The sequence below is a fragment of the Myripristis murdjan genome, chromosome 11 (genome assembly GCF_902150065.1).
Source record: "Myripristis murdjan chromosome 11, fMyrMur1.1, whole genome shotgun sequence".
NCBI classification, from domain to species: Eukaryota; Metazoa; Chordata; class Actinopteri; order Holocentriformes; family Holocentridae; genus Myripristis; species Myripristis murdjan.
The window spans coordinates 3,103,171-3,126,937 of NC_043990.1; the positions used below are offsets into that span (position 1 = coordinate 3,103,171).

At 43.1% G+C, this 23,767-nt stretch overlaps 2 protein-coding genes across 5 annotated transcripts in view; one reads left to right on the forward strand and one right to left on the reverse strand.

The window, feature by feature from the left end:
* tmem65 (transmembrane protein 65) overlaps positions 1-17,167 on the forward strand; it is a 45,421-nt gene extending 28,254 nt beyond the window's left edge. The window contains exons 5-8 of one of the 2 annotated variants that reach the window (XM_030064145.1): positions 6,365-6,407; positions 7,181-7,286; positions 9,055-9,215; positions 17,139-17,167. In XM_030064145.1, the coding sequence (XP_029920005.1) occupies positions 6,365-6,407; positions 7,181-7,286; positions 9,055-9,183 (278 nt within the window). In that variant the 3' untranslated portion in view covers positions 9,184-9,215; positions 17,139-17,167. Of the gene's footprint in view, positions 1-6,364; positions 6,408-7,180; positions 7,287-9,054; positions 11,838-17,138 lie in introns of those variants that run through there. The other variant, XM_030064144.1, reaches the window with a different exon arrangement.
* A 386-nt stretch (positions 17,168-17,553) lies between these two features.
* The window catches only part of LOC115368133 (protein MTSS 1), an 89,593-nt gene continuing 83,379 nt past the window's right edge, over positions 17,554-23,767 (reverse strand). For all 3 annotated transcript variants that reach the window (XM_030064128.1, XM_030064129.1, XM_030064127.1), the window contains 2 exons: positions 22,593-22,749; positions 17,554-22,207 (listed from right to left, as the gene is read on the reverse strand). In XM_030064128.1, coding sequence (XP_029919988.1) covers positions 21,546-22,207; positions 22,593-22,749 — 819 coding nt within the window. In that variant the 3' untranslated portion in view covers positions 17,554-21,545. The remainder of the gene's footprint in view (positions 22,208-22,592; positions 22,750-23,767) is intronic.

Sequence of the window (23,767 nt, forward strand, 5' to 3'; positions counted from 1 at the left end):
ATTACCTGACCAGATTCAACGTTCTCAGTCGACCAAAAGCCACTGAAGGTCTGACTCGTGCCGACAGTGAGACCCACCGCAAAAAACTGTGAGTGGAGGCTCTCAGTCTTCTAGGTCATGGTTCTCCACTCAGAGATGAATCGAGGGTTTGGGTTGTTTGTAGATTCTTGAAGACGTTTCTCTTCTCATCTAAGAAGCTTCTTCAGTTCTGACAGAAGGTGAGGAGCCCCAGGTCCACGTCCACATTACACCTACAGGAGCTTTTCCGACCTCCAATTCTAAATCCCCAGTCATTGATATGGAGTTGGTCCTTTGCAGCAGAACAGCTTTGGCTCTTCCAGCCCACAGTGTGACCCCTCCTCCAGCAAACTGCACAGTCGGCACAATGCGCTCAGGCAGGGAACGTTCTCCTGGAGGCAGGCAACGTTCTCCTGGAGGCAGGGAACGTTCTCCTGGCGTTCCCTAAACCCAGACTCGTCCATCAGACGCCACATGGAGGAGCCTGATTGGTCACCATGAAGCTCCCGGCGCTCAGTTTCTGTGCTGATGTTGATGCCAGAGGAGGTTTGGAGCTCTGCAGGTACTGAGGCGGCAGAGCGTCGGACTCTTTTACGCACTATGAGCCTCGGCGCTCGGCGACCCCGCTCTGTAACTTTACGTGGTGCCGCCCCCTGGTGGCCAAGTCGCTGTGGTTCCTAAACGCTTCCACTTTGCAATAATCCCACTTCCAGCTGATGGTGGAATATCTAGGAGGGCAGAAAGTTGAGCAGCTGACTTGTTGCAGCGGTGGCTTCCTGTTCCATCACTATTCCAGCAGCACCTGAACTCAGTGAGCTCTTTAGAACCAGACGCTCTGTCTCATGTTGGTAAAAATGTTTGTATGGTGTGTTGACGTCCCCACACAGGTTTAATATCTGGGACTCCTCAGCAGCCTGTCAGAACTGAAGAGGCTTCTTGGGTGAGAAGTGAAACGTCGAGAATCTACAAACAAGTCCGGCTGCCCGATTCAACTCCATGTGGACGGCGAAAACTAGAGGCACAGACGCTCACCAAAGGCCAACCATCACCAACATAATGATTCTGAAATATCCCTGAGGTGCAGTGAGACAGGACTATAACTGGATCCGGGTCTCACTGAGCTGCCCTCATTTGCTCCATTCAGTGAAGCTCTATTAATCGATTAATCAGTAGAATACTCGATTACTAAAACGATTAATAGCTGCAGCTCTTCTGCAGACATTTGGTCACATCCTTGTCTCTCAGATTGATTGATACCAGTTTAACTATTATTATTATTGTTGTTATTATTGTTATTATTATGATCCTGCAGTTCAGGACACATGAATGTGCCCCGGTGTTGTGGCTCTCAGTGTGCGAGTGTGAAAGCAAGCAGAAAATGTTGAGTTTGACTCTTCATTAGTCTGTGAAACCCATGAAAGCGGCCGAGCCTGCCTTCCCCTCTCCGCTCGCCGCTAAATTATTCTGTTTCCATGGATACTTGGCTCCAATTTCCTCTGCGAAGTGCATATCAGAGCCCGTCGACAGCCACTAGATCAATAGCTCTGGTCCAGTGCCTTTCGGGTAAATACAGAAAATGTTCCCAACCAGTCGGGACGGGCGGCGAGTCCTCTGCTTCGGTTCGGGGGGAGGGCGGGGCGCGGGGATCTTTACCACCTTTTTTTCCTGGTTTTTGTCACTTGTACGTGTACCTATCGCCCGCCGCAGGTGCCCGTGAAATGAGCAGAGATGGTATCGCTGCGGGTTTTCACTTTAAAGTGACTCGGAGTGGACTGAGATTGCAGCCCTCCCTCCAGCGTTTCATGTGAAATGAGTTTCCAGCTCGGCCGCTCCTTATTCCTCCAGAGATCGCAGCGAGGAAGACGAGCACGCTCACTCACTGACAGCTTCCACCTCATCATACAAACACACATCTATACATATATATTTACCACCCTGTCAGCCTTTTCCTTTTTAAAATAATAACCGGCAAAATGAACTATTAATAGCTCTCTAACATCGTGTGTCTGTTCCTCTGCTGGCTCTCACAGAAGCAGGAAAAGTGGAGAATAGAAAAATAATAACTGTAATAATAACGTGACTGGTGCCTCGGTGTGTTTCTGACAAAGTATTTTACACAGCAGGCGCTTTGATGTGAAGGAGGGGGGGAAAAAAAAAGGAAAAGTTTCTCACCTTCTCTCACTCCCACTAACTCTCATGTTCTCCTCTCCCGCTTTGATCTGTTGTTTTCCTGCCCTCTCCCGGCGTTTCATCTCGTACGTGGGCTAAAGGCACTGGAGGCTTTTTTTTATTTATTTATTTTTTTTGCTTGCTTTTTGTTCTGCTTTTTGCTGTTAACGTGTGGGAGAGGTTTAAGTTTTTTTTTGTTTTGTTTTTTTTCCTCAAGCCGGGTACAGCGGGGCTCAGAGGAAGCCCGTCTGTCTGCGCTCCCATTAAATTCTACCTTGAAGTGCAGATTTCCGACCGCGCCTCCGTTTTGAATTGTCCTCGGCTTACAAGTATTCGGCGCATTTCCAACGAATAAATGGAAATCTGAAACAAAAGGAGAAAAAAAAGTAAATACCAGGCGCTCACAGCTGTACAGCAGCAAACTCCAGGTGAAGTCAAGCTTTAGACAAGAGGACTGACTTTAGGAAACACTCGCGTTGAGCCGAGGTTGTGAGTTAAAATGCCTTTATTCATTCAGAGCATTTCAAAAGATAAAGATAAAGTTTCCAGCCGACACTGGGACGCCATCAGGACGAGGCCTGAGAAGGGAGCCAAACAGAGTGGAGAGTTGTGATTCCTCATATTTGCCAATAGTAAAATACCGTATTTCACCATTTAATCGCCCGGGCGTTTAATACGCAAAATCAACTTGGACCCCGGGCGTTTAAGAGAACCAGGCGGCTATTCGCTGCAGGCCTTTATTTATTTTTGCACAGACCTGCACCAGGCCATTATTGTGATGACAGTTACTGTCCAACAGATTTACAGTCGGTCGATTTAAGATTACGGTGCACCCTTTTTTTCCCAAACGTTAGCTAGCGCTCTTATTTTGACAGAAAATGGAAGTGCTGCACAGTTATTGTGCTGATAACTGTTTACTTCTGCAAAAATAAGGTGAGTAGCCTTATTTTGGGTTACCTCAATATAATGCAAATAATCTTTTGCATTTAATACGCAAAATGGGTGCCAGGCGATTAAAAGAACCTGGCGGCTATTTGCGGCCGGGCGATTAATTGGTGAAATGCGGTATAGATATACAACAAGTAGACTGTATGAAAAAACAAATTGGTAGCCATTGGTAGTAGTGATTAAAACCATGACCACAGACCGCCTCAGTGACCATAACTAACACAAGAAAGCACTAAACCTGTTTAAAAAAAAAAAAAAAAAAAGTCTGAAATCTGTTCATTAAGACCTGCAGCATCAAACCTGAAAACCCAAAGTCTCTCTCTGAAGTCATTTCTCAAGACGATCACCACCCCCAGTAGACGGATCAATACACTGCAGGGTTTCCTCCAGGATTTTTTGAAACTGTGGTGCTGAGGTTGGCTTGTCCCCCCCCCCCCCCCCCCCCCCCCCCCCCCCCCCCCCGGTGGGGACATTATGGTTTGGGGGGGCAAGCCAACCGGACCAAATGTGTTAGAATGTAACAGAAACACAGAGTTTAGATCGGACCAAAACACACTTTATTTACATTGCTACATATTGCAAGACTGTATTATTGGCAGTGTGCAGCCTGGCTGAGAGCACTTCATCTTTCTTTTTTTTTTTCTTTTTTGAAAAAGAGCTCTAAGGCTCTATTGTAGTTCAACTCAGCCAGAGGTGGCCCATTGATGCTGAGCAGCATGCATGCTAACAGTAACAACACACTTTTTAGCCGGCATTTTTAGGGGCGCTAACGTTTGCTTTAGGGAACGTTAGCTAACGCTACAACAGGCTTTTTTTAACAACACGCATTTTGATGCCCCGGTCATGGTCGCGCAACCGCCCGGTAACTTTACAGGAACCTTCGTCCTACTCGGCCCTCTGGAGACACGGCAGGTGAGAGGGCCGAGCGAGAGGACGCTCCTGTAGCAGCTCCTGCCCCCCAAATACTACCAGGAACACTGCAGAAGCCCCAGCCACAAGCCATCCACAACCCGAAAAAGCTCCAGCCCCGTCATGTCATATTTGGCTTTGACTTTGACTGAACATTTGCTCTCACTTTAAGGAAAAAAATTCGGGATATATATCGTATATCTATATTCAGCCAAAATATATCGGGATATGACTTTTGGTCCATATCGCCCAGCCCTACTGTCGGTCGCAATGCAATGTTAACATTAATAACATTAGGGTCGTTTTCACAGGCTTGAACAAAAAATGGATTAAACTTAATCTTGCTTAGGTACCTTGCTCTCGCCCTTTTCTCTCCCTCTGCTTTTTATCGCCTCCACTCTTGAGCGTGCAGCAGTAGCACAAAGCAGGTGGGTGATAACTCCGGTGCGTTTTCAAAATAAAATTAATTGCGGCGTAGTGTAACATGTCGTGATATTTAATTTATCATTTAAAACTCTGATCATAGTAAGTATATGTGCGCAAATATATGCTATGTGTGTATGTAGGGTCGTTTTCACAGGTCATTCATACAATATACTTTAAATTGTGTTAACACCCGAAAAAAAAAAAAAAAATCATCATTCCCAAGCCGTGGCGGCTTTTATTTAGCCGTGGCGGTGCGCCACGATCAATTACATGTAGCGGAAACCCTGCACTGATTCCCTCTGTTGTGTAATGCTGACTTCAGGTGGTTTGTGTGTGTTAAAGTCTCAGAGCGGTTTACAGACTCAGTCTCAACAGAGCGCCGTCGTCTTTTTTTATTTCGTAAAACGATTCTTCTCTTCATTTCGCCTCAGCTGCTCTACCTGCTAACACGTGTTCACTTTAACATTTTTACACACTGACGCCATCAAATTAATACAAAATATTATGTAAATGCTGATTAAAAATTAACCATTTAGAATATCCGGTTGATTTGAAGCGAGTTGTTAATTTCCCAGCTGGACGTCTGTGCACATCCTGCAGCTCCTGTGAGGCTGGGATTAAAACTTTTAGTGAATGTTGCTGCTCACTGCCTCGCCTTTTTTTTTTTTTTTTCCACATGATGCCCACTTTCCCTCAGCTCTAATAAGTAATCTATGTGACTTTTATTGTTTTTGTTTTTTTTCCAGAGCTTATTAATGCACACTGCATCACTTTGCATATTAATCCACATCGCCTCACAAGAGCAGAGGAATCAGCTTCACAGTGAATTGTTTGATTCTCTGTGCTGCTTAATTGTTGAATGTGAGCAGATTTTCATGAGAGGGGTGAACAGGTTTGCACCGACTCTGAAGATCCTAAAGATATTTGTGGTTTTGTGGAGGAAAAAAAAAAAAAAAAAAGGTCGTAAAAGTTTGTGCAGCCCGGTGGCTCACCTGGTAGAGTGTGAACCACATACCATCAAGACGCTCTTCCATGCAAAAATACCTTAAAAAAATCTTAAAAAAGGTTTTGCAAATGAATGGATGGCCTTGAAAGAATTTGATTTTTGCCATTAAAATTCATAGAACTGCCTCAGTTGTCTGCGTCCAAATCAAATATTCATATCCTCCAGGGAAACCCCGGAGATGTGTGGGTTTAAAAATATAATAAATGGTAATCTTTATTTATAGAGCATTTTTCAAAACCTGCGTTACAAACTGCTTCCCAAAGGCAGCAACAAATAAAATAAAATAAAATGAGGTTTAAACTAAAAAAAAAAAACAAAAAAAAAGAAGAGGAGGTTCATCAGGATTGGACAAGATGAGGAGTCTGTCCAATATATAGTAATTATAAGGTTACTATATTATTATATAATATAGTAACCTTTTAATTTACTGTTTAAATATCTCTTCTGGCATTTATTCCTTATATTCCTTATTAGTGCATATCAAATCAGATAATGTGTGATATGCATGTGTAAACAGAATAATTCACAGAACTTGTAATTGACTTTTTTTCTTGTCTTTGTGTGTGTAATCAACTTGTGAATTTTTATAGTGATATCTGAAAGTAAAATGTTGAACCCCTTTCCCCTGTGTGTTAAAAACAGTGTTTTTTGGTAATATGTGGTCATAAAGAGGTGATTTTCAAAACTTTCCACCAGTGGGATTCCTTGAGACTTTTTTTCCCCTCACTCAGGACAAACTGAGGATACAGAATCAGTTGAGTTTGCTTCTCTTGCAGTTGACCCCAATTTTGACCTAAAATGACTGGACTACGGTTCTCTGTTCCTCTGCTGTTCTCTGGTTGTGTTTCCTTGAAGAACACCGGCTGATCGTGTCTCTCTCTGTTGCAGCTGCCGCTCTGGGGAACATGGTGTCTGACTTGGCGGGTCTCGGGTAAGAAAAACCGTCTCGCTGTCGTCGTCGCCTGACTCCACACTTACCGTTTCTTCCCTTTTTCCACCTAAAAATGTGAATTAATGCCCTGCGGCGGCTCGGTCTGTCTCTTTGTTCCCTCCTGCTTGATGTTTTAAACCGCTCCTGTTTGTGTCACCGCCGGCTGGGTTTTGAGTTGAAAGTGTGAAATTTGCTTTGTTCCTTTCTGCATGTATTACCGGGTGGATAATTAGCACCCGACACACACCTGCTGCAGGTAAATACCACAGCTGTGTGGACCGCCGGAGCTACAGAGACAGCAGACAATGAAAACAATGCAGAAACAGCTCACAGAATGTTGTCTAATGAGAGAGGGATAAAGAAGGATGAGAGGAAAAGGACAAAACATGTGGACGTAGCGTTCGCTTTAGAGGCGGTTCAGTTAAAGTTAAATGTGTTTGTCAGCTGGACAAAACACTGACAACCGGGAGCGATTAACTCTTTGAAACCTGAGCTGATTCACTTGATTTCTTTTCAAAAACGAGAGAAAAAAAGATGATTAACACAACATCTTTTTACATATAAATATCTTTTTTTATCAGTGAGCATGAAAAAATGTGGCACTGTAGGTGGAGCAGAAAGTTAATTTACCACCCCGGTGCATTGTATCTGCCTTTTCTCACCCACAGTATATTTGTGTGTGTGTGTGTGTGTGTGTGTGTGTGTGTGTGTGTGTGTGTGTGTGTGTGTGTGTGTGTGTGTGTGTGTGTGTGTGTGTGTGTGTGTGTGTGCAGTCTTGCAGGCTACGTGGAGGCGCTGGTGGCCCGGCTGGGGATGCAGGGCGCAGATCTGACGCCCAAGCAGGTGGACATGTGGCAGACCAGGCTGAGCTCCCACATGGTGAGCCTCCCGTCGGCCTCGCCAGAACAAAAACTCAAAACTAAACTTCATTTATGTTTCTGAGGCACATTTTTATACAAACAGACGCCATGCGGAGCGATGTGCACGGTGAAAACCTGAATCGGGTCGGTTTAAGGGAGGAGCATTTAGACTGACTGGTGGAGTCGAACTGGTCGTTCCTTGTGTTTTACCAGACGAGTCCTCAGTCCTCCCTTAAGTTAACCCTTGACAGGTTTGTGCAACAGAAAATAAATAAAAACACAGCAACTCACCAATAAGCTTCATCATACTGCAGCACAGGAACAAGCTTAATATTCTCAGAATGGAACAAACATCAAATAAACAAATAGAAAAGCAAAAAAGAATTTAAAAAAAGAGGAAGAGTAAAAAGAGACAGAACTAAAGCGACTCGGGAAGCTGTCATTCAGGCTTTTATCTCCTCCTGTAATTTCCTCTCTTCATTAATCTCCTCGTGCCGCTCGTGCAAAACACCGCTGGAATTCAAAGAGGAAAGAAAACAAGTCAACACGCCGTCGCCCGCCGGCGCTGAGGCAGCTGGAAGTGCTGGCAGAGAGTTTTACATCACGTTAGACAAACACATGAACTCATGAATGAACGACAGTCAGTAAAGCTCATGTCTGTTTACTGGAAGCAGTAGTAAAGAGCATAACCAGAAGTGGGCGTGGCCAACGTGTCGGCAGCTACGCACCGAGTTAAAGGACACCTCACAAGACCCCCTTTGGAGAAACTTAAAAAAAAAAAAAAATGTGGGCGTGGCCTTTGATGACATGGGTGTGGTCAGTAGAAAGTAGGCGTGGCCCAGTCAGAGTGAGAGGTTAACATGTTCCTTAACCCAGGACAAACCTTAAAAAAAACGTTTGTGGTGTTACGGTAATGTGGGAATTTATGCTACTTTTTGTGATAAGCCACGCCCACTGCCACGCCCCCTTCTGGCCAAGGGGCGTGAACAGTCTGCCGCTCTCCGTCAAGCCCGCCCCGTCCCGACTCAAATCCCTTTTCTCTTTTCTCCTTCACTTTTACATTCCACATAAGGTTTGTCCCAGTTTGGTTTATTTTTGCTGCCATCTGTTCACATGATCACCTGATTATTATTATTATTAGTCACTTATCAATAAACATAATCGTTATTTATGAGGGTTCCCACGGCTCATGGCCTTTTGAAATGTCTGTTCCTGTTCCTCCACTGTGTTCATGTTGTGTTCAGTTCTCCTGCAATATAAATCACCTTTAGAATAATGAACTTAAGTAAGACGTCTGACTCTGTGGTGGAGAAGGTATGAAAATTCAGTGTTTTAGTCATGAAAGAGTTTTTACAGGCGACAGGTGATGATTTTTCTGCTGTTTAACCACGTTGAAGCTATACGAATCTATTTTTGGCTCACCTGCTGAGCTTAATATGTGCACAACTGGGCACAGGATTTTCCTTTTTTTATTTTCTTACTTTATTTGCTCACTTGATTGTTGCATAAGTCAAATAACTACGGTGGCCTGTGATGATAAATCAGGCAAAAAGGCAAAACCAGATTTTTACTGTCTCAGTTTTAGCTGGCAGTGGCTGCATTACAGTAAAGGGGTGCAGTTTTCTGAACATGTTAGAGTGCCGTAGCTGCTCCTCCATCATCATCATCATCATCATCATCATCATCATCATCATCATCATCGTCGTCTTGATGTTTATGTCTCTGTGTGTGTGTGTGTGTGTGTGTGTGTGTGTGTGTGTGTGTGTGTGTGTGTGTGTGTCCTGCAGGGTAAAGCCATCGGCGTGGCCATCGGCTGCCTCCTGGGAATGTTCCCGCTGCTTTTCCTGAGCGACGACGAAGACGAGAAGAAAGAGAAAGAAGCACAAGCAGCTGCAGACGCAGCGTCACACTCCTAACAGCCCCACACACACACACACACACACACACCGTGCAGACAGGTGGTGTCGATGTTATGAAGGTGTGCAGGCGGGGAAACGATCAGCTGAGCCGTCAGACTCTCCTGCTTCACTCAGTTCAGTGACGAGGGAGAAGCTGCAGACCCAGAACAAAAATAAATTTCACTCTGAGCAGAGCGGGAGCCGGCGGACGGGCTGGAGTCCCTGAGGGGGGCAGGGGGGGGGAAAAATGAATTTGAATCTGAAACCTGAATAAATTTACTGGCTGCTGTTCAGAAACACGGGCAATTAGTGAATGAGCCCAAAATGACCTGCAGCTTTAGTGAAGAAAAACATTTGAAAAAAAAAAACAATATACATGGAAGTTTGGAAATAATACAAAAATGACAACATAAAAGTTATATAAAAACTATATTTATAATAATTGAAATATTATATTTGAAACTTGATACACACCAAAACGTTTGGTTTGGGTCAGCTGATCGTTTCCCGGCAACAGCGGCCGACTCTCTGGGCTCGGACAGCGTGAGGCTTTTATTTTGTTTTTTAATGACTCCAGTTTACTCTTGTCATACGCACACGGACGACCGCGCTGATGAAGAGGAGGACGACCGCGCTGATGAAGAGGAGGACGAGGAAGACGATCATGTTTTGAATCATCGTCGTATTTTCACATCCGAAACACTAAAGACCCTTTTGGGTGAAAACGACGTCGACCTGAAGAAAACCAAATTAGTTCTCCACTTTGTGTCGTCGTTCTCTGTCAGCCGCGCACTTCAATGCTTCAGTTATATTAATATGCTTGTTTTTCTCTTAAAGGTTTTTTTTTTTTTTTTTTTTTTTGGCCTTTAAAGTGACGGGAAGCGAGGGCAACGCTCGTCTCCAGCACCCGGTGTGATTTCTTTTAAAAACTTTACTTATCTAAAATTAAAGTGCAAGAAAATTGCAAACTAATTAATGAAGAAAAAAGGTTTTAAAAAATCCATTAATTCAACATTACAGCAAAAAATAAATAAAATAAAATAGGAAATGAGACACAAAAAAATCAGAAAAGTACCACGAGATTAGCCAAAAAATTGTGAAACCCTTCCAGAAAATGACATTTAGAATATTAATCAGCATTAAATGGCAATAAATAAATAGATAAATAAAATAAGTTAAGAGAAAATAAAAAAAAAAGGAAAGAAAAATCTGCCAAAATGGAAAACAAGTGAAGATGAAGTTTTTTTTGTTTGTTTGTTTTTCAGAGCGTGTTTTAAAACCTTTCAAAATAAAAGCCTGTCCATGGGTTTGATTCTGTCTCTGCTGAGGGAAACGGTTTGCCTGTTTGGTGTCTTAACAGTGAACCTGAACTTCAGCGAGCAGGCAGGACTCAGTGTGCTGCTCAAGGGCACTTAGGCAGCACACAGTGGCCATGGGGTCCAACTAGATAATTGTCATTGTCAGTTAATCTCGTGTGTTTTTGATTGATTTAATAATCTGTGTGTTAAAGTGGTCGTGTCCTGGATGACGACATGAACAGAGAAACGTAAACAAATCTTCACATCTTAGACTTTAATCCGACCATGTTTAGCATTTTTCTTGCTGCAGATTTTTAAAACTATATATTTTTTCCTGTGATCAACTAATTAATCAACTATTTAATCAATTAATTAACTAACTGCTTAAGCTGCATGAGGCTGTCCCGCCTCTTTAAAGGAACACTCCGTCCAAAATCCCCTTTTGTCTGACTTCCCCAGACTGAGACCAGATGTTGGACACCATGTTCACCTCTGGTCGTCCACTGGTTCAGTTTCTATGGGTAGCATTTCCTGTTAGCTTAGCATAAAGACTTGAAGTCTATGGGCGTCGTTAGCCTGGCGCCGTAGAAAACTAAACAACTTCATGTCTTGATGCTAACAGGAAATCAGAGTCTGAGTGAAGGGGGTTGTTGGAGTTTTCCTTTCAGTAAAGATCCACGTTGGAAACACTAAATCCAGTCGCATCGCAACAAAGTTTACTGACATCATCAAGACTTTGAAAATTCAGTTATCGCCTGCTGCCACTAGGGGCCGCCAAAGTGCAAAATAACCCGGTGCACCTTTAAGTTACCACAGATTTTTTAAAGAGCGAAAAAATAAAGAAAGAAAAAGAACAAAAGGAAGAAGAAAAGAACAAACAACTGCTACCTCGATGGCGATAGTGTAGTTGTAGTTGCATGAAGAGTTGAGTTTTTTATTTTATTTTATTTTTTTCCGTCTTGCTGCTGGCGAGTGTGTCGGTGTGTGAGATGAATCCGGCGGCGCTCAGTCCCCGGAAACTCCTATCACTGTTTTTAGGTTTTGGCTCAACACCGACGTTCGCTTTCCAAGGTCTCTCTCTCATCTCTGTGTCTTTATCGTTCTCTTTGTCACACACACACACACACACACACACACACACAGCAGAGCGGCGTCCAACAGGCTTTGGAATTAATTGGGGCTTCGACTTGAGAGAGGAAAAAACTAAAAAAAAAAAAAAAAACGCCGGCAGACCGTGCAGCTCCTGAAAGTTTGGGCAGCGACAGGAAAGAGTTTTGAAAGTCTTTTTCTCTGCCGCCTCCATCTGCTCGTCCAAGAACAAAAAAAAAAAAGAGAATAAGTGGCACACACAGAAGACTCTTAAGAGAAACTTCACTTCAGCTGAACGTTTGCCAGAAGCATGAGGCCCCTGAGCTCCTGATGACACAAACGGCTTTTAAAAATGTTTTAATGAACTCGAGTTTGGATCTGATCTCTGGATCAGAGCGCCGATCGGGACGAGGGGTTTTGTCCGAACCCGAGCGCAAGGTTTTACTCGTCCTCCATCGCTAGCTTATATTTGTGTTTACGTGTTGCCTTCAGTGTCGTCACGTAAACTCCAGCTACAGCTACTACAGGAAGGCACCCAGAACAGACAGCAGGTCCGCCGACGTGACCGAACACAAACGTGACTTCGAAATATTTGTTTGAACCCGAGCCGGACACGTCAGGGCGGGTACCCACCCTCTGCTCTGGATGTTATTTTAGTGTTTTAAAAAAAATTAAAAATGGTGCTTAGACTCCTCGCTGTTCTCTGTGGGAAATGATGTCACCTGGTAAACAAGCCAATCAGAATCAGCACCTGTTGTTTTTTTTTTGTTTGTTTTTTTAAACAACTAAGCCTCGTCTTAAATCAGCGGCCTCTTGATGCTTGCTTTAGAAACCCTGTTGGGCAGCAGGGAGGAGGGCGGGGCCACCAATATGAGCAGCCAATCAGCAGCAGGCGGCTCATTAATAATTCATGACTCTCTTTCCTGTGAATTGTATCTTGTTTATTGTATTTCTCCTTAAAAAAAGAATAAAAATAATAATAGTAATAATTCATGACTGTCTCCAAAACGGCTCTTTAGATTCAAGATGCACGAGAAGCCCTGGGAAATAAATTACCAAAATGATTTCCTTTTTAATTTAAATGTGAGAACATTTCTTCAAAAAGGGAAAGACAGTTTAGTTCTGTTTTTTTTTTTTTTTTTTTTTTTTTTTCAGTCTGTCAATGTTTTGTTGTGGAGGATGAAGGCACATCTTTAACATCTCTCTTTACCGTCTTGTGAATACGCATACACACTTCAACTCTGTTATGTTCTCAACATGTTACAGTAAATGAGCTGAAATCTTGTATTTGCATCATCTCGTGTTTATTTCATGTTTGTGTTTGTGGAAGGCTGGAAGGTCAGTCTCCTCAGCCGACGATTTCATGTTTCAGTACTTTTCTCTTTTGTCTGCTCCTCTCATGCTGCGATGCTCTGAAAAATAAGAAGAAGAAGAAACGTGCCGGTGTGTTTATGAACAAAGTGTCTGCCTCTGTTGTGTTGTGCTGCCATCTTGTGGCCGCTCACAGCAGCTGCCAGACGTGTTGGTGTGTGTGAGAGAACAGTCCAAGTGTCAAAGGATTGATTGTATATTGTATTTTACAAAACTCTTCCTCTTAACCAAAAAAAAAAAAAAAGCTTGACAATGTGTTTTGTTTGTGTTCTGGAATCAGGATGATGGTTGAAACTCTAATAAAACAGAAATCTGATTTTCTCTGAGCTCAGTCAGTATTTTTTTAAACCACTCGCACCCCAGCTCACTTTGTTTTTTTTCCCCCTAATAATTATGCAACTTGATCTCAATGAATTTTTATTTCTCATAAATTTGTCAGTTTTTACCACTTTAATCCCAGAGAATACTGAAGTTTTTTGTTGTTTTTTTCTCACAAATCTACAATTTAATCTTGGAAATTGAGTTTTTTTCCCTCATAATATTGTGCAAATTCAAATACACACTGACAGCAGAACTGAAAATGTGGAAAAGAAAGAGAAAATAACTGCAGGTAAAGAAACACACAGGTTTTCTCAACGCGTCAGACGCACATCGTATGCTTTATTATTTAGCTGAAACAACCGGTATACATAGAAAATATGAGACAGAAACGGAGGAACGGAGCGCATGAACATCCTGATCAGAGGAGAGGAAAACAGTCAGTCGGTGTGAAACAGGCTCTCATCCCCTCTGCGGAACAGGCAGCAGCCACACGTGTCAATCACAAATAATCAATAAGGAAGTAACTCGTCAAAATGTAATAAAACGTCTGGAGATGCAACAGAACCTGCAGTCACGACATTTCAGGGTTTGTGAGCAGGAAATCTCAAAAAGCTGAACGGATTTGGATGAAAGCTGCTCAACTCACAGCCTTTAAAGCTGCAATAAATATAAATTAATTTCAACTCACTTGCTTTTTTTTATGCCAGAACATTCACCTGTTTAACAAAAAAAAAAAAAAAATCCAATTTTTCTTAATTTTTCCAATAATCCCGCCCCCTACTATCAAAAATCAACCCGCCTCTCTGTCTCTAATTGATCTGTTGTTTTTGTTTACACTTTTGAAAGACGCCTCTCTGTTTAGCCCCGCCCACAACATCCTGTTTCAGCAGGAAATGCGTCAAATTAAAGAAGCGAGAGGCTGTTTCACTGAGACTTTTAACTACAAGAGTCAGATCAGGGATTTCCTTTTATCCACAGATGCAGCTCAGGTGGTGAAGTCCGACGTACGAGGCCTCCGGGTTACATTTTAGGATATTTTATCTGAAAACTAAAACCAAATTAATTAAATGTCACAGAAGCTGCAGCTTTGCAAGTTGGAGGAAAGTTGAGGACGATGGAGGTTTGAGTTCCGTGATGAAGAAAGACGACCGACTGATGACGTAAAAACACAAATTATTGTATTCTAACTATTCTCACAGGTTATCACATCAAAAACAAAAACCTGTCGCACCTCCACTGACGCATCAGTCACCAGTTCATGTGGTAATGTGATGTCATTTAATACTGAATTACATTAAAGTGTTTCTGTTTAAAAAGACATTTGATTATATCTGGACGAGTTAATACAGAGCTTTCCCATTCAGCCTCAGACAGGCTCATTCAAACAAACTGGTATCTAAACCCAGTGATTTCTGCATTTTAATAGAATTGGCCACAAATGTCTCGCAATTTAATAATTTTCTGTGTTAAAAGGAACAACCAGCGGGTCAGGAAACTACCCAGCAAACATTTTGACATTAAAAAGACGCTGATGTGCTGCAAACCTGTGAGGAAAACAACTCAGGACCTTAAGATTTCATCTGTCAGCACAAAGCAGTTTCCAAAGACGTTTAATTATGAATTTTCATCATTTTGTGAAAATGTGGTTTGTTGCTGGGTTTTTTCTTTATTGACCAGGCTGACTGTTATAAATCAGATTTCCTGTTTTTGTTTTATTATGTACCTGCTGCAAGTTGTAAGACCAGAACAGGACGTCAGACACCTCAAACCAAATTGTGTATCGTCCTGTTTCCTGCAGTTGGTGCTGATTTCCTGTTCGTGTCCAAACAAGCAGAGAAGCAAACATATCATCTGTTTTCTTCATAATTTATTTTAAGTATGATCCATGTTCTCTCATTCTCAAATGGTTTCCCTGCTTAGATACTGCACAAACTGGAACAAACTGCAGTTTTACCTTTACTAACTAGTATTTTGAGGGTTTTTTGGGGCTTATTTAATTGTTCTAAGTAGACAGAGCTGGAAAGGGCCGTGGACCTCGATAGCTGAATCTCCACTGTCGTGCCAAGGCCGGTTTCCATCGTCACCTCCGGTCTTTGGTCGTGCCTCGGTGGGGGTGTCGGGTGCTAATGTCCCACCGAATCCCCCAGACAGGACTAACCGAGGGCTGAGGCGGAGGTAAGGGTCATAGGCGGGGCTTTCCTGGCTTTGGACGGGTGCCGCTGATAAACAGAGCAGTCAGAAGAATAACAGATGAATGAAAAATGGCCACAAATGAAGACATAAGGGCTCTGCTCGCTATCTGAGCAGTGGAAAATGTCCAACAACAAATCGAAGGTGTTGCCAATGGCAGATTGAGGCGATGAGTTCTTTGGCGTGAATTTAATTTGATTGCGAAACAGCCAAAGTGATTCAGCTGAGCACATCTCAACCCACTCGTGCTGAAGAAATGCTCCAACGTTTTAGGCAAAAACTGTTGTAATTCACAGGAGTCTGGTAAGTCTGGTTTTGTTATCTGAGATGTGCAAAAACAGGGCTTGGGCAGTACTTTGGGGATGCTGGCATGTGACTCGAAGCGCCAATGGTTTTTGTTCCGTGGCCTTGAGGCTGTGGGACATTCACACCATCTGGCTCACATTGGCACAATGGTGGAAAGGCGGCTGAGGAGGCCCGTCTTGGCCCTGCAGTGGGAAAAGGACCTGATGACCACCTGGGCCAACATGGAAGAAGTAAATGTTGGGTAGAACGATCGAATTCCTAAATGGGACATTGAGAGAATAAAACTCACTTCTGAATGTCCGTACAGTCAATACATGTTTTCTACTCCTGCCTTATCAAACGGTCACATTTGAGAGAATGAGATCATCTGCATCAGGAGGATTTCCTTCTCTTGAAATTTTATTTTAACTTAGGAAAAGATCCAGGGAAACCATTTGAGATCAGCAGGATCTCCAGTCAGATCACCGTCAACCCTTCAGCAGACGGGAAATCTGGTCTCTCATCTCCAAAAAAAAAACACACTTTGGGATTTGGGAAACACCAGCAGCTGCTGTCACCTGCAGCTCAGGGACAAAACACTGTCACACACACACACACACACACACACACACACACACACACATACACACACACACTGAGGACGGACATGTGATTCAGGGTCAAACTGCCGTCCAGAACAAGTTGATTTAGCAGAAAATACGTCTTACTGAGAGTTTATTACATCAAACTGCAGTCTGAGGATGGATGTGATTCTTAATACACATTATTTACCAAAGTAAAAGCAGTAATGCCATAATGGGGGGAAAAAAACAACTTCATTACAAAATAAAAGTCCTGCATTCCTTCATGAGTCTTCAGTAAAAGTACAGCAGTATTATCAGTAAAAGTAGCTCATTTTGACAAATGGTTCCTCCCAGAGAGTTAAATTCCTGCTGCTTTAATTTCTATGAGGTTTTTTAATGTTGTAGCTGTAACTGCTCCACTTCCTGTTGGCTGGTTTCCTCTCTAACATGCAGCTCATCTGATGTTCTGCATGGAGAAAGCAGAAGATTTCCCTCTGAGAAGCTGGAGGTCTCACTGAGGAAGAACCTCGAAACTGGACTTTATAGTCACTTTACTCCTCTGGGAACGACATCCATCCGTTTATAAATGTTTTCTTTCCATTCGCCTCGTTCTCATTCAAAATATTTGTCAGATTTTTGTTGCTACATGACATCTACTCTTTCAAAATGGGATTACGCTCAAATTAAAAGAAAGTACAGCACTTTTTAGAGGCCAGCTGGCAAATGAAAGTTTGATTTTGAGGGTTTTTTGGGGTTGGGTCATGGCACAGTTTGTGTTGAAATCACCCGTCCCGTCCTCAGTGTGTGTGTGTCCCTCCACCCAGAGCACCGACAGCACACACACACACACACACACACACACACAGGATCCTCACAGGTTTGAACTTTCAGCTTCATATGCACGTGGTGGCATCAGCTACACGTCTGCGTTCGTACAACCTGCGCCGGAAACGCCACAGAAACAAAACGGACACAGACACGACGGGCTTCAGTCGTCATACGGGACGTCAAACTGCCGCCACACACACACACACACACACACACACACACACACACACACACGCACAGATGGTGAGAACAAAACAGTAAAGAAAAATAATGTGACACTGTGATGATCCTTGTGGGAGGAAATGAATAAGAATAAAATGGATTTAAATCTGGATTGCAGTCTGGTCCAACAGCGACAGGCCAAACGGGGGAATAAATAGTTCTAGTACAAAAAAAAAAAAAAAAGACAACGTGCATTTTAAATAGATCTATATGTTAACATGGTTTTACATTAAAATGATGAATGCTCGACAGCACAGCTGAGGGTAGTTTAAAAAGTCAGAACACCACAAACAAAACGGATAGAGACATTTAAATGAACTGGGGGGAAATTAAAAAGATGAATATTATTGGACAGGATCTAAGTGTTACGCAGCAGTCGGGGGGGTTTGTGGTGCATCTCTAGTTAACTCTGTTACTAGCTGGACTATTATTCCACACTGACTAAATACAAGCACTCAGTGGTTTGTAAATGTGTTGTCGTACAGGAACAGCACTGGACCCGCCCGTCGTAACCCCCCGACCGTCCCGACCGAGGCTCGGGTCTCCCAGTCGGGTTTGAAGCCGTCATGGAGCTCCAGTGATCAACCGGATTTTTGTATCGTCAGCCAATGCAGCCACTGGATTTTTAAAGTTACCTGTCAATCTGAATTATTTGGCCTAAATAAACAAGGTTGACACCCAATGTGTATTCATACCAGTAAAAGATGAATATTATGATTTCCACTTTCCAATTGTTTTCTACAGAGGCCTTAAAGGGACATGCAGAGGGAACCAAAAAAAGAAATTAAATACTTCTGAATTGTCTTGAGAAGCTTTTGCCTTCTCCCGAGCAGCATTATAATTTTTTTAGACTTGTGCTGAAATGTCAAAGTAGCTCCGGACCAAATGTTCGAGAGAGAATGCAAAGGTTTAGCGATATGATGCAAAATTACTTTATTTCTTTGTGATTTTTGTCTCCCTCCCCGTGTCCCTTCACGGCTTCTGTAGTTTTCCTCGTCAGTTCATGTTAGAAGAGTTCGGGTCAGGCCTGTTGATGGCTGCGCTTTTGAAACCTGTCGAAACAAAACCAGCTGCTCGCCGTCGCCTCCATCATGGCCACCAGAGGCTGAAAGCTTCTGAGAGCTGAGAGCACAAACAGTTTAGGACTAAAGCTCACCGTCACTGGACAGAAATGACCCCAGATCAGATTATTATTAATTGATATAACATTGTGTACTTGCTATCTTTTCCAATTATTAGCACATTTCAGTGGAGACGCGTACACTTGAGTTATTCTCCATTTAACAAAGCAGAACATTTACATTTGTACGTATTGGGACAGTGAACAGGGCAGTTGTTAAATCTCCATTTTTCACCTTCCAGAGTCATTTTGATGACTCTTTCACCATCTTGCTCAAAGATCCACTGGGGAATCAAACCTGTGACCTCTCGTGTGTGAGACAGTCTAACCACTGGGTCGCTGGGTTTTCCTGCGACACGGTGGCCTGGTAGTTCAATTCTTAGTTTTGGATGCTAGCTAACAGTTCTCTTTCTCCTATACCCCATACCACCCAGTCTAATATGACTTTTAAAAAACAAATGGTTCTTTGGCTCAATCAATGAGATTGTTCCAGCTTCCAAGTAACGGCTGAGGGTGAACTTTGACTTCTGGGAGTTTGGAAACTTTGGCTTGAGCCCTTGCTGTTCACTGATTTTCATTTGGTCACAGGTTTATGACTTCATAACTGAGAGGGAAAAGGCCTCGATGTCAAACCTGCTGAAATCAATCAAATCATCAGTGCAAAATAAGATGCGCCGGTTAAAGAAAAGGGTTATACATTTTCTTCATAGTGCGCTGGATCGACAAAATCAAAATACTTAGACTGGATCCTCTGGAGTTTATGATTATAAACTAACTGCAGCCCACTGTCCCAACACTAATGCTCATAGATCAAGTCCACAACTGTATTTTTTTTTTTTTTAATCTGTGCCTACTAAACACAGCCTAGCATCACCAGACAGGCTTCACAACAACAGATCAATACACTTATCCACATTACTCCGATTACTACAGCTAAGTAGTAACAAGCAATTTGTAGTAACAGCCTCTATTACTACCATGGACTTGAAGTGTACGCTAACACTTGCAGCCACTGCAGCTGGGAGGCAGACTGGCAGCGTGTCAGTGGTTGTAAAGGGAAATGGGACGAAGGTGGACGTGGAACCCGGAGGCCGACAAACTCAGAGATCAAGTCTGCGATGTCGACGCCGATGATGATAATAGAAGTCGGTGTCGTCGACATAGCGGCGGATTTCGCTTTTGTTTTTCTTTATCAGTTTTCCAATTTGAATCTTTGTTGTTTGAAAACTTTATTATTTTTTTTTCAAAAGCGCTTTACAGAACATAAATGCAATGATAAAATGATAAACTTTATTTGTGTAGCACTTTTCAAAACAGTGTCAAAGTGCGCTACAGAAAAAAAATGCTGTGATTAAAAAAAAAAATGCGGTAAAAGAACAAAAAATTTAAAAAATAAACAATGAACCATCAACTCCCAGCCCTTTATAACAACCTTTTTTTTCTGTTTGGTTTGGTGAACTGCAGGCTTGATCTGTCAGGTTGTTGGTGTCCTGATCCTCCACTGCTGATAGTCAGCCGGTGCTGTGGGTTATTATGGGCTGTTTTCACTTAATACTCTAATTCATGAGCCACAAGTATTACTTATATTGGGCAAACTCCTTTCAGAACATGCAGGTTACTCTATGTGGCATTAAATACTGTATATAAAAAAACTTTGTTGCTATATAAAGGGTTACACACCACTCTTCATATTCTACCCTACATATACAGATACTTTTTTCCTCAGTCTGCCTTTATTCTCTTTCAGTTTCCTTGAAATATTTTGTCTTAGAAACACCCTACTCTATGGTTTCACAGAAGAAGAAAAAAAGGAATCGGCATCATTTCAATAAAATAAAGGATATTTAAGTTGATTCCAGCACAAAGGCTTTTGGCACCTTTTGTGAAAATGGGAGAGTAAATGGATGCGAGAGGAGCGTATGACAACGAAACGTACAAACACATCAAAATATAAATACGTATGTACATACAAATAAAGAGTTTTGAAAAATACTCCATCCTTCTCCCCTTCATCCAGCATTTTTCCCTCATGTCGTCTTCTCTACTCGCATCATCGATCCCTCCGAATACAGCACAAGCTCACATCGAGTTTGATCTTGCCATTTCTAGTTCTAGAGCAACCTTGTGCAAACCTCTGAAGGTTGGTATTTTGCACCCTCTCCTGGCTGAAGTTGCCCTGAAGAAATGACCTCGGATCAGCGTAAGTGTGACCAAAATGGCTAAAAATTATTCAAGTGCAAAAAGGTGGAACTGTTTCAGTTTCCCAAACGAGAAATTTCTGGAGCTGGAGCGTCCCTTGACTGACTGAATTGGCTTTCCGACCAGGAATTTTCAGAAAATACATCATCTCACATTTCATTTTGGTGCATGTTTGTCATTGTCAAGGAAGCTCACCTAAACAAAAAAACAACCAAGAGTCAAACTGCAACACCATCAAAGATTCTGCTCAGCAATTTCAAACACGCAAAATTACTTCACTTATAAAAGAAATTAAATACTGTCTCGAATTGCTCACTTCAGTTTATATCATTAAGAAGAAGTGAGATTTTCAAACTGTGAAGGACAGTATATGATACCATGAAATATGAGAATGACATCACTACAAGCCAGGGCAGCCAATCATGTTCACAAGCTCACATGATCGGATTCAAGTAAAAACCAAAACTGAAGGTTTGTTCCAAAATGGAGAGATTTTATACAAGTGCCACCTGATGAAATGTTGGCAAAAAATGAAGGCAAATGCTGGTACCTTTTAAAGGAAAGAGGTAACTAAAGTCCTTGGTTGGCAGAGTGATGGCATGTTTACAGACCGGGTTCTTTACGTTTTAGAGACTTTTAACCTGAAGTCAAAACAGCATTTTTTGAAATGATCTCGCGCGACACCAAAATGGAACATCCCTTCAACATTTAGTGAGGAAATTTAAAAACTGATCCTTGATCAAAGTCTTAGGGCAACTTCCTCTTATGATCGGCATTCGTTTGGTGTCACAGCTCCCATTCGCAGCTACTAAGCAGCGAATTTTGAAAATCACCCGGGGGTGCGAAGCGGCGTGAGTCACAGCGACCCGCTCCTCAGTGAATCCTCGGCGCTGAACGGTCATTGGTCGTCGTCTTCTTGAGCCTGACACCTCGCCGGATTGCCACCAGAACGTCCTCCACCTCGCCACACTCTGTCTCCTCCAGCAGCTCCGGGAGAGGCCGGCGCTCCCACTCCGACACCCGGCCGCCGGGCTGTGGCGGCGGGGTGGGAGGGTCCGACCCCTCGCCCTGGGGCCCATCCCAGGGGCCGGTCTTGGGTGACAGCGACCCGCTGCTGCCCGGGGAGAACGGGGCGGTCTGCGGGCTGAGCGGACTCCGCGGGTTGTCACTGTCCTCCGACGCTGCCCTGCCGGGGAACGGCGCACCGCCGCCGGGGTGCTCGGGCACGGTGGGCGTCTTGACGGGGATCATGGGGGGCTTGATGGGGATAGGGCCCAGGCCGAGGCCCCCCGAGGGCCGTCGCAGGTTGGGTTTTGAGGAGGGCGTGCGCCGGATGGTGGCGACGCCCGGGGTGATGATAGAGGAGGGGTTGGAGGGCAGGCCCGCCGTGGAGGCGGGACGTTTGGACTGGAACAAGCGGCGGTAGGACTGGCCAATGTCGCTGTTGCGTGGGATGGTGGAGGATTTATCAAAGTCTGCTGACTGCTGATCGCCGTCCTGATCCGCTCCCACGGAGAAGTAGTCACAGTCTGACACTTGGGGAGCGAGAGGAAACAGTTTCACAATATTATTAATGTCCTTGCAGCGGTAATATGCATATTTTTCACATTAAAGAACTAAATGAACAGGATATATTACACACTGTCAGTCTGTGTCTGTTCGGGGGGGAACTTGACCGATTGAGGGGGTGGGATTAACACCACCATTTAATCCCTCAAAGTCAAAAGTTCCAGAGTGCAGTTTTGAATGGCCTCAAATGACTTCTACTTCCTGTAAATAATGCATTAAACAGTGACATCATCCTGAACCAGAGTGTGTAAATTAAATAAAATGTTCACAAATCTTTAAACACGCTCTCTCTTCCAGCTATCCCCTTAAATAAGAGCAGGTTTCTCTCCTAAACTGAGATCCTGTGTGTACCTTGTGACGGGATGGCGTCCTCGGAGCAGCACGGTGTGTTGGTCTGGCTGCTGTAGCCGCTGGAGCCCTGCAGCGAGTCTCTGCTGGAGGCCTGGATGTCCAGCTGCAGGCCGCGGGCCAGCGCTCGGGCCAGCTCCTCATGGGCCTCCCTGTCCTCCTTCGCACGCACACACACACACACACACACACACACACATACACAGAGGTCTTACAGCCACACTCCTTACAAGGTCAAAGGTCATTAGACACGTTCAGAATGAGGCCTGTGTCTGTTATGAGGGAATGTGGACGGGAAATTTCACCAATAAAGATGAAGACTGTATATTGTTATTACACTGTTTATGGATCATTACTGCTGTTGATTTGGTTCCTTTAACACACTGCAGGTTAGACTGGAAACCACCTGCCTGCCTGTCCGTGTTGCTTGGAAAAGTCAAATTTGTGTATCGGTCAGTCCTAAAGTTAAATGAGGAGCTCAATCCCAGATCGAACGTCCGCTGAAGCTCCTCGATATCTGCACTTTGATGCTCTGTGACTGTGATGTTATGTAGCTGTATGTATTTCTCTGATGTTATGTGCTGTGACAAATGGAGCTGCTGTTGATGCATAAAAAAAAAAAAAAAATCAGCCCTGTAAATCATTTAATCGATCAATAATCACAGCTCTGTAGCTGGTGATATTGCAGGAGGCGTGTCTGAGAAATTCAAATAAAGACGCCACCTTCTCAGTTTGGTGCAAGCAGCCGATGGAGAAGTGCCTTAAAGTGCTGTTCTTCCTAATGGCCACTAGATGGCACCTATGAGTCTCAGTGTGTAGATTTCAATGGGGAAGAGCTCTATTTCTCTCCTGATTCATTACCTCAGTGAACATTTTCATTTGATTTTTTTTTTTTTTAACAGACGTTTTTGGTGTTCATAGCATTTCTTAAAACAAAGCCACTCTTCTTGGACCAAAAATAATGATAATAAATTAATAAAATAAACAAATGTTTATTCTACTCTGAACTTGCAATATCATAAATGTTTTTTTTTTTTTTTTTTTTTTTGTCACTGGTTTAAGACTGTCTACATTAAAGTGTACATTTAAATGAACTTGTTTTTTTTTGTTTTTTTTTTTTTGGCAGTGTCCATTCCTCTCTCAGGAGCTGGTGCTTTGTTTCTATTATTTATGGGGTT